Source organism: Ornithorhynchus anatinus, chromosome 3, assembly GCF_004115215.2.
Source record: "Ornithorhynchus anatinus isolate Pmale09 chromosome 3, mOrnAna1.pri.v4, whole genome shotgun sequence".
Lineage (NCBI taxonomy): Eukaryota > Metazoa > Chordata > Mammalia > Monotremata > Ornithorhynchidae > Ornithorhynchus > Ornithorhynchus anatinus.
The window spans coordinates 34,560,984-34,575,487 of record NC_041730.1 but is presented as its reverse complement, the minus strand read 5'-3'; the positions used below and the strand labels follow the sequence as shown (position 1 = coordinate 34,575,487).

General features: G+C 41.6%; 1 protein-coding gene across 7 annotated transcripts in view; it reads right to left on the bottom strand.

Moving 5' to 3' along the window:
- Positions 1-14,504, bottom strand: part of NAV2 (neuron navigator 2) — a 355,390-nt gene that overhangs the window by 64,031 nt on the left and 276,855 nt on the right. For 3 of the 7 annotated variants that reach the window (XM_007658581.3, XM_001505596.5, XM_029059807.2), the window contains 6 exons: positions 10,325-10,616; positions 8,248-8,953; positions 5,169-5,636; positions 4,391-4,456; positions 2,696-2,740; positions 477-637 (listed from right to left, as the gene is read on the bottom strand). In XM_007658581.3, coding sequence (XP_007656771.1) covers positions 477-637; positions 2,696-2,740; positions 4,391-4,456; positions 5,169-5,636; positions 8,248-8,953; positions 10,325-10,616 — 1,738 coding nt within the window. The remainder of the gene's footprint in view (positions 1-476; positions 638-2,695; positions 2,741-4,390; positions 4,457-5,168; positions 5,637-8,247; positions 8,954-10,324; positions 10,617-14,504) is intronic. The other 4 variants (XM_029059803.2, XM_029059804.2, XM_029059805.2 and 1 more) reach the window with 3 other exon arrangements.

Here is a 14,504-nt window from a genome sequence, read left to right as displayed (position 1 = left end):
AGAGTATAAAAACAAATAGACACATTCCTATCCATAATCAGCTCACGGTCTAGAGGGGATATATATTGCTTCTGTGTTTCTGAGAGAGGGTAGATAGGAGGACCATTCACTAGTCCATATGGTTCCAAGCTCCTGATAAAAGCTGCAGGACAATGACCAAGACCTTTTCTGAATGTTCATAACTAAGGGAAATGCTCCCTGAAACTGCTGAATGGTCTAAAAGCTGCATATTTGACAGTGTTGATGGACATAGTTCCAAGAGCCAGAATTCATTACAATTGCCCTCACGGTACCTTCTGAGAGTCTCTACCAATTCAAACTAACAATTTCCTGAAATGAAACTACATTCCCTAGGCAAGGCATATTATTGACAAGAAGCCCTGATTGCTATATGTGACCACAGGCATCTCATATCTCAAAATGTTTTCTATGGCTTACAGATAAACACTGCTGATATTAATTTGGCAATGACTCACCAAGTTGGGAGAAATTGAATCTGGTTCCAGAGGGTGAGGTGACGCTGGACCCCGATGAAAAGGGGGAATTTGCAGCTGTGTCCTGGAGCCCTCCTGCAGAGTGAGATCGGAGCCACTCTTTTGCATCGTCATGAGTGCGTAGCTGTGGAGAGGGGGCGTACCTAATAGGAGAGAGAAAAAACCTCAATGTCATCATGAAAATTACCTAAGAAATTAGCTCCATAGAACTGATATTTAATCCTGAAACAGCCTCTGCCAAAACACTAAAGGTAGAAAATACATTATATCAAAATACTATGATTTTGCTTCAGTCCTGAATGATTATCAGGAAAGACAAAATTCCTCACCAGCTCACAAGAAGGATCTAAGAAATCACTAAGCTTCACTAGCAAGACTGGAAAAAAAGCCAACTAGAATTTTTCATCCCGCTGGTTAATGAGGTAGCTATTCCAATTCATTCATTCACTCATATTTATTGAGTGATTACTGTGTGCAAGACATTGTACTAAGCGCTTGGCAGAGTACAATATAACAACAAGCAGACATATTCGCTGTCCACAATGAGCTCATTGTGAATAATCCAAAATACTCCCCTAGATACGAAATCATGGATATAAACGCATGATGAGTGTGGCTAGCAACTGGCATATCTTCAAGATTTACACAATCACTTACCTATCTAATCTATCACACAATTGATAGCATACTAGACTGGATCTAAAACGCTTTAGGTGAGAAGGGAATCCAAAGCAAAAATTTTTGTATTGTACTTTTTGCATTCATTACCATTTTAATATCAAAAATCATCCAAAAAGAAGTCAAATTGAAGTTTAGCTTTAAATCAGATTTGATTATCAAATGCCAACTTGCATAGGGGGTAATTGCAAACCACTGAATTTTACATAGAAAGGTGTCTCAGCCCTATTTTTATCATTAAAGATCATTTTTATGGAACAGATTATATGAATTAAGATTATAACATCTTTGAATTAGAATTAAGAATGATAGTAAATAGAATATTTAATTTTAGAACCTGAAATGTGATTTTTTAAATAAAAACTCTATTTGAGCTACAAGGGTTGCACATATTACCCAAATTGATTTAGGATTTCACATAAATGCCTACCACATGTTGGCTGGCAACTAGACAGTCTCTTAACATAAACTGTTAAAAAGAAGGTGGTTTTAAAGCTCACCACTAAAAAGCCCCTCTCAAACTCAGTGACCATCCTGGAGATCAGATTTTTCAGTACTTTCCTTCTTATTCCTTTAATAAACTGCTTTATTCCAGCTGCCATTAAAAGCAAGCACTGACACCTACCTCACTTAATTGCTCAAAATGTTTTAACCCTTAAAAGCTAGATATTATTAATGACAGACAAACATGACAGTGATGAAACATTTTATTCCAAATTCCCTTTTATGAAAAAGCACTTAGCATTCAGTGTTGGGTGACAAGGCTGCTGTAAAGAACAAGGTGTTTAGAGTGCACAGAAGAAAAGCCAGCTGCAATCATAAGGCATCAGTTCACCAAACCTGGAAGTGGCAGAAGCAAGTTGGAATTTCTCAAACAGGCAAGGTGATTTCCATGATATTTGAAACAGCAATTTATAGCATTTCACCTGGCTGGTGCTTAGAGCAACAGAGAACCAAGTCAGTTGCTTAGTTTCAGAGAAAGAAGATTATTTACCAGCGACTTTTCTTTAACAGTTCACCAGGATAAATCTTCTTTGTCAAGGGTTGGTCCAGTGATTTATCACAATACCCTAGACACCAAATGCCTCTTGATAATAATGTTCTTTCAGTACAAAATTTCCAACCTTAAACCAAATTTTGCTTCTTGATTCTGTCCTAGCAAATACAGTAAAATGCTATTAATCATGTATTTTTCCCTTGACACTACTTTCCAGGAACTGCACAATGCTGGCAAATTTGTCTACAATGCAAACCGTCGCCACAAATGCTGTTTGTGACCGCTTGCCTGTCCAAGGCATGAATTTCAGCATTTAGCTTGCAAAAGCCACAGCCCCTGCTCAAGCAAACAAGCTCCCGAATGGAGAGATGAAGCAAGGAGGGGAAATAGCCTTTCTCCAAAGACCAAAGAGAGCGGTCGCCATTGCGAAAGCTGAGACCACCATCAACAGCCACGACAGAAACACACAGCAATGCTCGAAAAGACACAACAGAAGCCCGTAAGCTACATGGAAACACCGTAATACCTGAGTCCTTTCTTAGGCAAAGTGTTCCTATCAAGATGTGGGTCGCTGTGGGAAAGTTAAAAGAAAAAGAACTTCAGAGAAGAACAAAGGGAAAGATTATAGACCAGGTCAAAGAGAGAAAAGAATCAACATCCTCCTCCCACTCTGAGCGGAAAAAGTCATCTTCCTCATCTAAGTTTAGCATGAAAGATAGCTGCTTGTGGCCCTGAGCCAGGTCCATCCAGCACATGTAAGGAACCATGCTGTCGCCACCTGCTCTGCCTGTTCACGTCACACCGGACGGAGATTGCTTTTTTTGCAAGGAAAAGTCCAGGCTCCAAGTGAAGCTTCCAGAATTCTAAGTCTCTCAATGCAAGTCCCATGAACCTGGGAACATGGTCTTCGGAATCATCAGAACATCCCAGTGGTAAAGACCGATACTAGGCTTCCCCAACCTTTTGCCTGACTCCTGAAACACCAAAGAGAATTGAAATCACACAGGAAGGTGAATACATATTTATATATTGGGAGAGTTTTGAGATGCCACAGCTCTCAAGGATTTGGCATTTCTGGAATTCAATTTCACTAAGTGGATTCCATCTTTCTCTCTTTACTTCTGTAGGACTTGTCTCAGACTTTTAAGAGCTGAAAGCCAGCACCACTTTAAGCATGCTAGAACACGCTGGCTCAAAGTCAGGGTATTAACACTTCCTAAAAGCAAATACTTAAATGGGTTGGTTAGTGAAACTGGTAAAAATGGTAAAGAATGCATGTGGTTTCAGAAGTGAAGGGGACTCTTGGCTTTTTGGGGTTTTTTTTTCAGATGGAAAAGTATCTATTTACTAAATCAACAAATGTGACTTTTAACCATTTCGCTCTTATCAAACTCCCCCAAGCCAAAGTCAGGGTTGATTTTTGGCTTTGAAACTGACCACGGAGTTCCCGAATGCCAAGCTGGGAAGCAGCATGGCCTAGTGGAAAAAGCACGGGCCTGGGAATCAGAGGCCTGGATTTTAATCCCAGCTCCTCCACTTTTCCCCTATGTGATCTTGGGCAAGTCATTTCACTCTTCTGGACTTTATTTTCCTCAACTGTAAAATAGGGATTGAATCCTACTCCTCCTTACTTGGACTGAAAACCCACTTTAAGACACAGACTTTGTCAAACCTGATAAATTTGTCCCTAACCCAGTGCTTAGTAAGTGCCTAAAAAGTGCCATAAAAAGAGTTGTAAATGTCAGCCTCATATCCATTTCTCATCTCTTTTAGCATTCTTTTGAATTAGAATGGACAACACATGACAGCTTTCAGGACAAGACAAGGCAAACTGTGGTGAACAACCTACAACAGTGAAAATAGTCAACCACACAGGGAGCTCAGAGACAGGGTGGGAGACCCAAAACTTGGTGGTAGAGGGAGTGGAGGGGTTGCATGCCACAGGAAAGCTGAAATGCAAGTGAGAGTTTCCACTGGCCAGTTTGAATGGTAGGATTTTCAATTGTCTTTTCCCATTGAAAACCTAGGGAATCCCCCCCAAACTACCATTTTATAAACTCAGTGGGATGTGTGAGCCAGGAAGTAGCCTCTCACTGGCATGTCTGTAGGGTACAGTTATACTTAAGCCACAAACATCACAAGGGGGCCTTGATTCAGCTTTACACAAGAGGGCAGAAAAACCTAATGCCATTGTGCGTTCTACTGCCTGGAACATCATTACCTGTCCTGCTTCCTGGGCAAAGTATTTCTGCAGAATTTGGGACTAGCAGCAGGGGAAGAGAGAGGGCTAGAAAAAGGAGTCCAGTCAGGCAGAAAACAAGAGAAGGAAGATTAGAACCAAAGGATGGAAGAATGGGAAAAAGGAAGGTTACAACACAATGGTCAATTTTTTTAAAAAAAATAGTTTTTCTTCCCCTTCCCACCCACCTCTGCACCAGAGAGAGATGTGATAAGTTTAGAAATGAAAATGAATTACACAGCACAGTTAAAGGTTTGGATGGATTGTTGGGTTTTAAACCCTCGTCAACCAGGAACTGTATCTTTCTCACAAGCCCCCTATCAAACTCTTCTTTTGAAGGAGCACCTATGCTTAACATACCAAATTCTTGGCTCTCAAAGACTCAAAGACAAACTTTTGCTAGGGACCAGAAGTAGAAGGTGGGGAGGGGGATGATTGATAAAGAAGCAGAAGAAAATGCATGTTCCTCACAAGAATGTCAAAGCCTGAATTCCATTTTAAAAGACAACCTGAAGCTGTGAAAATGATACAGCAAAGTGAGATCAGAATCCTTAACTAGTGCTTAATGCTACACCCACCTAAATCCCTCTTGGAAATTGCATACTGCTTCTGAATTTTTTTAATAGCAAATGGATATCAGAAAGACTGGAATATCAAAATGTTAATGAACTACTGGAGTTTCATTCCCAGTCTCCCTGAGATTTTAAGAAGAAAGACATGCTGAACGCATTAAAAAAAAAAAAAAACGGAAATCACTAACCTTTCTGACAGTGTGGTTTTAACGCTGTTGGTTCTGACAAAGGGAGCCAAGGAGTCATCTTTAGAGGAGGCGATCAAACCAGTGGAGGAGTTGTGACTGACTCCTCCACCGCTGCTGAGGGAGATATCAATGGATTCACAACTTGTGTGAAGGCTGCCGACAGCCTGGTAGCTAAGGCCGTCCTTACTGACGGCCGAAGAACTGCTGGCGTTGGTACCCCAGGTGAGGCTGTTAGAAGGAGCAGAGTGGGCTGAGCTGGGACTGGAGGCTAACGGAGACTGGTTGAGGTCCATGGTCTTACTATACAGAGGGCTGCTGCTCCCGCTGCTCAGTATGCCACTGCCAGAAGGTGAGTCTAGATTTCCCTGCTGGTTCATGGTGGCGTGAGGGTTGGAGATGACCACTGAATTTTTCATGCTTTCAGCTGTTGTGACAGGCACTTGCTTAGCAGGCTTCCCGCCAAAAAGCCTGTGGAGATAGAAAGTACGTACAGCTGAGTGCCAAGAGACTCGGTGCAGGGTTGGAAGGGTGCAAAGCTTTCTGAGAAATCTCAGGGCACAGGGAACAATGGGAATTCCTTGGTAAGGGGACACCTTTGCTTTGGAGAAGCAGCGTGGCTCAGTGGAAAGAGCATGGGCTTTGGAGTCAGGGCTCATGAGTTCAAATCCCAGCTCTGCCACTTCTCGGCTGTGTGACTGTGGGCAAGTCACTTAACTTCTCTGTGCCTCAGTTCCCTCATCTGTAAAATGGGGATTAAGACTGTGAGCCCCACGTGGGACAACCTAATTCCCCTATGTCTACCCCAGCGCTTAGAACAGTGCTCGGCACATAGTAAGCGCTTAACAAATACCAACATTATTATTATTATTAACTGGTGAAAAAAATCAAAATATTTAAATTTGGGAAAGGTCAAGCAGGAGAAGAACCTGGATACCAATTTATCGGGGAGGATTTGTGTTTGAGTTTAACCACAAAATCTTAAGAACTTTGATTGCTGTTTCATTTGGGGAAGGCCCAGGGAGTGCTTAACTCAGTCAGGCCTCATTGCCCTTCTTTCTACCATTAGACCACCAGGAAATTGCCCCATGGTACTCCTTGTGATTTTCCAGTTACTAATTTTTTTTGACTGTCTAAATGGGGGTGCTTTCCTTCAACCATGCAATTTTGGCCCAGGGATTTATACCGCCTCTTTAACCTGGGAAACAACCTCAGATGTATATAAGGAGATAGGTATGCATGGATCTATTCATACAAGATGTTGGTTTTTGCAGTGAATCAGGGGACCCAGGTTCTGAAGAATAGGAAAGTTCATAAGTCACAGATGTCAGGAGTAATGAAGCAGATTTCATTTCAGCTACTAAGACTTAAATTTTTCTGAAGTGAGGGAGGCATCAAGCTATTATATGCTGAACATTTACTGCCTCATTATCCCCTGAGGAGAGATATGATTAAACTGAGAGAGGAGGAGAGCAGCACTAGGTAAAGGCAATCAGCTATATGAAACTGAGGTACATCACTGCTGCAAGTCCTCCTACTAATTTTAATTGCCATAAAATTATTCTCCATGATCTTCTGTGTGATGAGAAGTGGTGGCTGAAATATTTCAATGACTATCAATTGGGTGGTTATCACACTCACACAAAAATCAGGGAGCTGAAATTGCTCAATGCCTTATCTAAAAAGCTCCATATATCACTACAACATTGTCAAATGGTCCTTCATATGATGATTTGAAGTTATCACTACAGTACTATTGAAATGATACATTTTGAATATTAAATAAAATATTTGTCAAAAGGCATCCAAGAGCTCCATTCGCAAGTCAGCAGATTAGAATAAAGAACACACTATTTCATTTTCCTAACAAGTAATTACTGACAATAATCTTTAAAAATATGTAAGTCCAGGCAAAGACAAATAGCCAAAAACATAAACTACTGAATTCTTTTCATGAAGCCTTTTCAAATACTCCTATTCATCTAAAGTATACGGTTTCCTCTGCTGCTCAAGTCCACACCATTATGACACCATATAGATTTAAGTAGGAAAGGGATAGAGGGATTCGTGCACATTATATGTAGTGGAAGAACAGTTAGGAGACTGACAACATTCAACAACCAATACGATGCTACACAATGTTAAATGTGCAAATGCAAAGAGATTACATGGAAACAAGACTGACAACCAGTCTTCGCCTATGAAGCGTTGTCAAATTGCTGTTCTGAGAATACAGGATGCTGGGAACATAGCTACTCTCTGTTCTGATAGAGACAGGTATCATGCCACTCACATGAAGGATTTATGGGTCTCTTTCCAATGGACTTTAGAAAAAAACAGGATAAGGTAATGGAAGTCTTGTGAGTACAAGGATGAGGTCTATGGTGACAGTGAGCCTGTAGAATTCGTGTAACCAGATGGCTTTAAAGTAAATCAGAGGAAATCAATTTTCCTTGAGCTCAAACAGCTCTAAATCTTGCATATTTAAGGGCACAATTACTATAAGAAAAACCTGATACGAGTAGCAAGAAAACTAACTAGACTTACAATGATACCTTAATTAAAACCAGGGTTCATGTAATTTATGTATTATGGATTAAAGAGTGCGGGCAGAGACCAAAACATTGGTCTGGGTGATAATTACACACCACTTTTTGGCAACTTTCCCATAGTACTACATAGGATTAAAACCTTTCAATTCTGTGCCCAAGAACCGCTGAATAAAGAAGTTTTGGCTTAGCATACATCCTGGTCTGGTGATTTCCTGGCTGGCTCTTAAAATTGAAAATCTATTGGTTGCTGATTAGGGGAAGGAAAATGATAAAACATTTCCAGTGGTTTTACTGGAGGTTCATAGTGGTGAAATTTTTGCACACCCTCCTTCCCCTCTCATATCCCCCCCCCCCCCCCGGCCCAAAACCATTAACCATTCACCATCCTTAATGAGGAATGAAGTTTAAATATCAAAAAATTTGGTTGGGGGGGAAAAAAACAAACCCAAAAAGTGTTTGCAAAGAGAAGAGTCCCATCCACTGAGTCACTAGTGTCAAATATGTACTTTGAGAGTAATAGGCTCATGTACCTGCGTAGAGTTGGGGATGCCACATCAGGGTACTTGGTTCCTTGCTGGTGAGTTGCCTGAGCTATACTGGAAACGGCCTGGGCTGCTGGGTTCACTTTAACGGAGTTACAGGAAGCCACGCTCTCACTGTCGGATGAGATTCCTTTTTCTTTATCAGTCTGGTTGACCAATCCTGGCAAAGAGCTGCCAAGCGCTGTCTTGGAAGGTTCTCTCAGTTTAGGGCCAGGTAGACAGGCTGACTTGCTGCTGATGTTGGAATCTATACTACTGGTGCTAGATCTGTTGCCAGCCCCATTCCGGCTACTGGACTTACTGGGTCTCGGTAAACTCCTGTACTGCAGGTTCGTGCGGGCACTCATTGCCAGGTAACCGTCATCTGGGTTTGGAGACCCATCGATGCTTGCCTTCCGCCCAGTGGACCGACCCATGAGTCCTGAAGACTTGGGGATCTTGCCCAGGGTGGCTGACCTACTAGTTATGGCTGCCCCACTGGCCGTGATCATGGTCAGGCCCACCGAAGAAGACCCACTCTGCTTCTTAAACCCAAAGGTGTTGGTATTCGCTGCGGTCACCCTGGAGTTGTTGGATGGTGGCTTTTTGGATTCATCCCCGCTGCTCCGCCCCGCATCTGAGGGAGAACGTTTAACGTGAGTGCCTTTAGGAGAAAGTCTACCTTTCTCAGATACCTTGGCATCATCCGTTTTCCCTAAGGAAGAAAAGAATGTTTATAAGCCTCAGACACCAGTCAGGTCAAAAAAGCTAGGCAAATGTATAGGAATATCATTTGACAGGTGGATGTTCTAATCAGGTTTCTTAGAAGACGATCAATCATTGATTAATCAAAATTCACTGAACACCAGTTGTGCTTTATAGAAGCAGCATGGCTTAGTAGATAGACCATGGGCCTGGGAGTCATAAGGACCTGGGTTCTAATCCTGGCTCCACTACATGTCGGCTGTGTGACCTTGGGCAAGTCACTTCATTTCTCTGAGCCTCAGTTCCCTCATCTGTAAAATGGGGATTAAGACTTTAAGCCCCATGTGCGGTTACTTTATACCTACCCCGGGGCTTAGTACAGTGTCTGGCACATAGTAAGTACTTAATAAAGACCACAATTACTACTGTGTGCAGGGCACTGTACTGAGTGTTTGGGAAGTGCTGGTACTTCATAGTGATTTCTCAAACACCTAGTACAGTGCATCGCAGCACTAAGTGAGTGCTCAATAAATGCTATTACTTACTATTACTATTTGGGATGCACACCACAGATGCCAAGCACACATGCTCTCCCATTCAATTAACTTGGCTAGGATTGCCCTTGCGAAATTGGAAAGCATGCTGTGCTACCCAATACCTGGCTTCTTTAAATATAGGGAGAGGAAGACATACTAGCATTTACTGGAGTCTCTATACGGTGTAAGAAAACAGAAATACCTCTCAAATACCAAAGATCTACCAGGTTACTGAAATTTAATTTGGACAGCAAATGTATTTTCTTATGAATCCTTCCCATTGTACTAAATGAAAACAAATTCACTAGCCCCCTTGTAGAGAGGATAGTTCTGTCAATGAACTGTGCTTTTCTAGACACTATTTCTATATTAGTCATAAAATAAATTCTGATATAATGGATCATCAGTCCCTAGTAAACATTTACAACAACATCAAGTTCAATCTATCAGTAAATCAATAGTACTTATGGAGCATTTACTGTGTGCAGAGCACTGTACTAAGCTCTTGGGAGAGTACAGTATATCAGTATAACAACCACCAGAGTTGGTAGACGCATTCCTTGCCCACACGCTTGCATTCAAGAGGGAGGAGCCCAATTACTTTAACTGGAGAAGTCCAGTTTTGTGATAGTGCAATTAGACCAGTACAAGGAAAGCTTCAAGTGTTCCAACTTTGTTTAAAGCCAGGTAGTCCAAAGGAAGCGGAGACCCTTTGCAAGCCTATTTTGAGAAATACAATTAGCCTCAGGAACCCATATTAGGATATAACTTCAAGCTTTCTAAAAATGTTACACTTAAAGACAGATATTCTTGACTGTGGAGAGAATATTCAAAGTTTTCCTCACCTGTCCCTGGAGTCTTCAGTGTTCCTGAGGTTGTGGAAGGCTTAGTTCTTGGGGTGGTGATGCCCACCTGAGCAGTCATGCCTCGCCGCCATGAACCCGTTTGGGAAATGACTGTATTCTTCCGGCCCGAAGTGCTTTTGTCAGACTCATCAGAAACGTCCGAGGGATTACGTCTCCACTTGGAACCAGGCTCCATCTTTATTCCACTGTCTGAGCCGCCGTCTGATTTCTTGACATCATCACCCGACCATAGGGAATTCCGTTCTACCTGGGAGTGCTTTTCGGCATCGGTCTAAAGAAAGGTACAATCTGAGTACATCTTAAATCCCGTCAGTGATCTCCACCCGGTGGTGGGGGCTCAAAAATCTTAATAAACCCAGCAGGCTAAGGGAAAAAATAAATCACTGTTGATACCGACATAGTCTTTGCTAAAAATCCATGCATTTTCCTTTGAGAAAGCGAAGAAGAAAATGAATCTGAAGCATTAGGATGACTTCAGGGTTCTCCCTTAAAAATAGGATAGTAAGCCAAGGACGAGCATCCATTCAATTAACTGGTTCGTAGCTGATATGAGTCCCCATCCATTAAATCAATCCATGGGCTTCCTTTCACTATGATCCACAGCCAATGTGACTAGCTTTCCCTTTGTTCTGGCGGCTTCTCTAGCACTTGCCTGGCAATTAGATCTCTAGAAAGAGAATAACGCTGCAGTTTTCTACGCAGAGTGATAGATGAAGGCACTGCTAGTTTCATTCTAATGGGCACAAGAATCACAGCTGAAAGCTGGAAGGAAATGAACCCCCAAACACTATTTCCAAAATATTAAGAGACTGAATGAAGGGAATGATCCAAGCAGAAATAGGCAGTTTAAGCTGCGGCTTCATTAACAAGCTATTTCTTTGAATAATAATTGTGGTATTTGTTTAGTGCTTACTATGTGCCAGGCACCGTACTAAGCGATGGAGTGGAAACAAGCAATCAGGCACCATCTGTTAATTGGGGGGTAAAATCCCTCCACAAGATCAAAAGCAAGGAGGTGATCATAGCCACAAGGGCTTTATCACAACCCCATTTAACTGCTGTTAGGTCTACTTCCGGTGTTTTGTATTGCCCCATTTATTGCTGCCCAGGTATTTACAAATTGTTCTTTGGCTCAGGGGCATGGTAAATGACTGGCTGAATCCCGGGGCTATGTTTTGCCCAGTTCTTAGCAAAAAAAAAAAAAGGGTTCAGCAGGGACAAATGTCCTAGATGGCTACTCAGCTTGAAAAGGTGCGGCAATGACAATCTTTATTATGGTTGTGATTGTGCAACACTGAGCAGTCTGGATTGGAATAAGTCTTCTGCATGATATAAAGTCACTGGGGGCATGCACTACAGCCAATGATGTGGAAGGTAATGCCAAGATGTGTATATTAGCTTAATGCTGCCAAGTGTAAAATAAGGGTTAATGTGCTTGCAGTACTTAGGAGTGACATATATTGAATGAGTTTTACTTCCTCCTGTAGTAAACACGGTCTTCACCTTACTTCTCCAGTGTGTGCAACACATATTCTCCCAATCTCCTCATCAGATCAGCTGATATGCATGTGCCAGGGGAAGTAGCTTGAGGCCAACAGAGTTTCCCCTTTCTCTGAGACACCTTTAAGAGGTCCTGCCAAGAGAGTGGGCATGACCTCTAACTACTGGCAGAATCACTGGAACATGTGACTTCTGCCTATCCTCCCCACTCCGCCCCCATTCCTAGAATCTACTTGAAGTAAGTGCCAGGATTTGCCAGCTCTGCATGAACTCTATAAAGCATACAAGGTGACTGGGGAATGGAAGAAGAACAGAAGGAAAGGAAAAGGAAATATTAAGGGATGCATTAGTCCATGAAAATTAGTATCAAATTTTACCAGTTTGAAACTAATACAAATATTAATAATAATAAACTGGAATTTGTTAAGCACTCATTATGTATCAATTACTGAACTATGCACTGGGATAGACACAGGAGAATTGGGTTGGTCACAGTACCTGTCCCACTTTGGGCTCAAAGTCTTCAACCATTATAGAAGTCTAGGCATGAACAAATTCAAGCACTTGACATATATTATCACTTCCACACTCCCCAGATGTTAACTCTGTAAATCTTTAACATAGATTCAAGGATGGATTTCAGGGCAAGGGAACAAAGAACAGCAGAAACTTGTACCATCTTTCATTAGGCAGTCCAGCACAAAAAGCAGTCTCAAAGAGGGCCCTAGTCTAATCTTACAAATAAACAAAAGAGAAACTCTGCTGAAGTTTCTCCCTGTAGAGGTACCTCTTCTTATCCAAATGCTTCCTGAAGAGAGTCAATAGCCTGATAACACTAAATTCCTTCCCTCCCCAAACCAGCTTTGAAGGGAGAAAACTATTTGGAGGCACTTCTTTGGGTTGGGATTTTTTTTTTCCCAGAGAAAACTTTTCAGTCTAAGGAGTGAAGGAAAACTAGAGGATATTGCAGCACTTTGTAACAATTGGGTTGCTCAGAAAACACAAACTTCCTGGATATTTTTGACAACTCCAGTCTCTCTGACAGTGCTCGGTCAGCAATATCCATGAGGATCAGGCAGTATACGTAATACTGTCTCAAAAAAAAAAGAAAACTGGCCAAAAAAGGGGGGAAAAAAGCAGGCGGTAGCAGACAGCCCTGGACATTACAAAGACATCAATTCATTAGGAAGTCAATGTTTACATTTCTGTGGAAAGTCCAACTGTCTGTAAGTCTTCATAAGGTCTTTATTGGTATTGTTCTTTAAGCAAAAATATTTTTCAGAACAGCAAAAACTTCCACGAGCAGCCAGGGTGAAATGAGAGGACAGAAAGAGGAAGAAAGGCTTTGATATTACAAAACCATCCTCCCTTGCATGTTCATACTAGAAATGTGCCTATTTTGGCTAAAAAGGTGCCACATATTCTGTGATGCACAACATATTGAATGAATAATTAATGGACTGTCATCTGAAAATTGTGGTTTAAACTGGGTTAGTGCAAAATCTCAACACAGTATGAAAAAGCAGGAAAGAAGTCTTTTTGGTAGGGGAACACCAGGCCCTTTATACAGCCCCACATCAACAAATGGTCTCCTTGATGAGTTTTTAATTTTTCTAGAATTCCAATTTACAGTCCCTAAAATGGCACTAACAACCTGCCTCTACTGGCCTCCTGGAGACAAAGAAATTATCAAGGTTCAAGAAGTGTTTAGACACATCTGTAATTTTTAAAGGTGATTATAAGAGGGAAAATTGGGGGTGTTACAAGATACAGCCCAATTTATGAGAAAGGATTGTCGAGGAAGGCAACCATTACACTTTTCCTCCATGAATTCTTTGTAGCCTCTATGGAGGTAGAGTTCTGGACTAAATGAGCCATCGATCTGAACTAGTATGGCATGTTGTATATTCTTTATGAGAAAAAAAAGTTAGAGAATAGGAAGAATACATATGAAAATATTGGGCCTATTGCATTGCCCTAATAACAGCAGTGAATAAGAAGCAGCATGGCTGAGTGAAAACAGCATGGACTCTGAAGTCAGAGGAACTGCATCCTAAAACCGGATCTAACGTTTGTCTGCTCTGTGGCCTTGGGCAAGTTACTTTACTTCTCTTTGTTTCAATTTCCTCATCTGTAGAATGGGGATTAAGACTGTGATCCCCATATGGGACTTGGACTGTGTGCCACCTTATTTTGTATCTACCCCAGCACTCAGTACAGTGCCTGACACACAATAAGCACTGAACAAATACCATTAAATAAATGATAAATAAACAAAATGAGTAATTCATGAACCTGACAGTGACCTTTTAAGAGTAACTTCCCCTACCCCACTGTCATGTGACAATGATCTAGATGCATTTTTTTTTAAATTGAGGGCATCTTATGATTGTTTTATGGTTATTATATGGGCATGGAATGGGTTTACTAATTTTGTTGTATTTTCCCAAGCGCTTAGAGAAGCAATATGGCATAATGGATAGAGAATGGATCTGGGAGTCAGAAGGTCATGGGTTTTAATCCTGGCTCTGCCACTTGTCTGCTGTGTTACCTTGTGTGACCTTGCTGTGTGAATCTCACCTGTCTCACCGCCAACCCTTCACACACATCCTGCCTTTGGTCTAGAACGCACTCCCTCCTCAAAACTGACCATTACTCT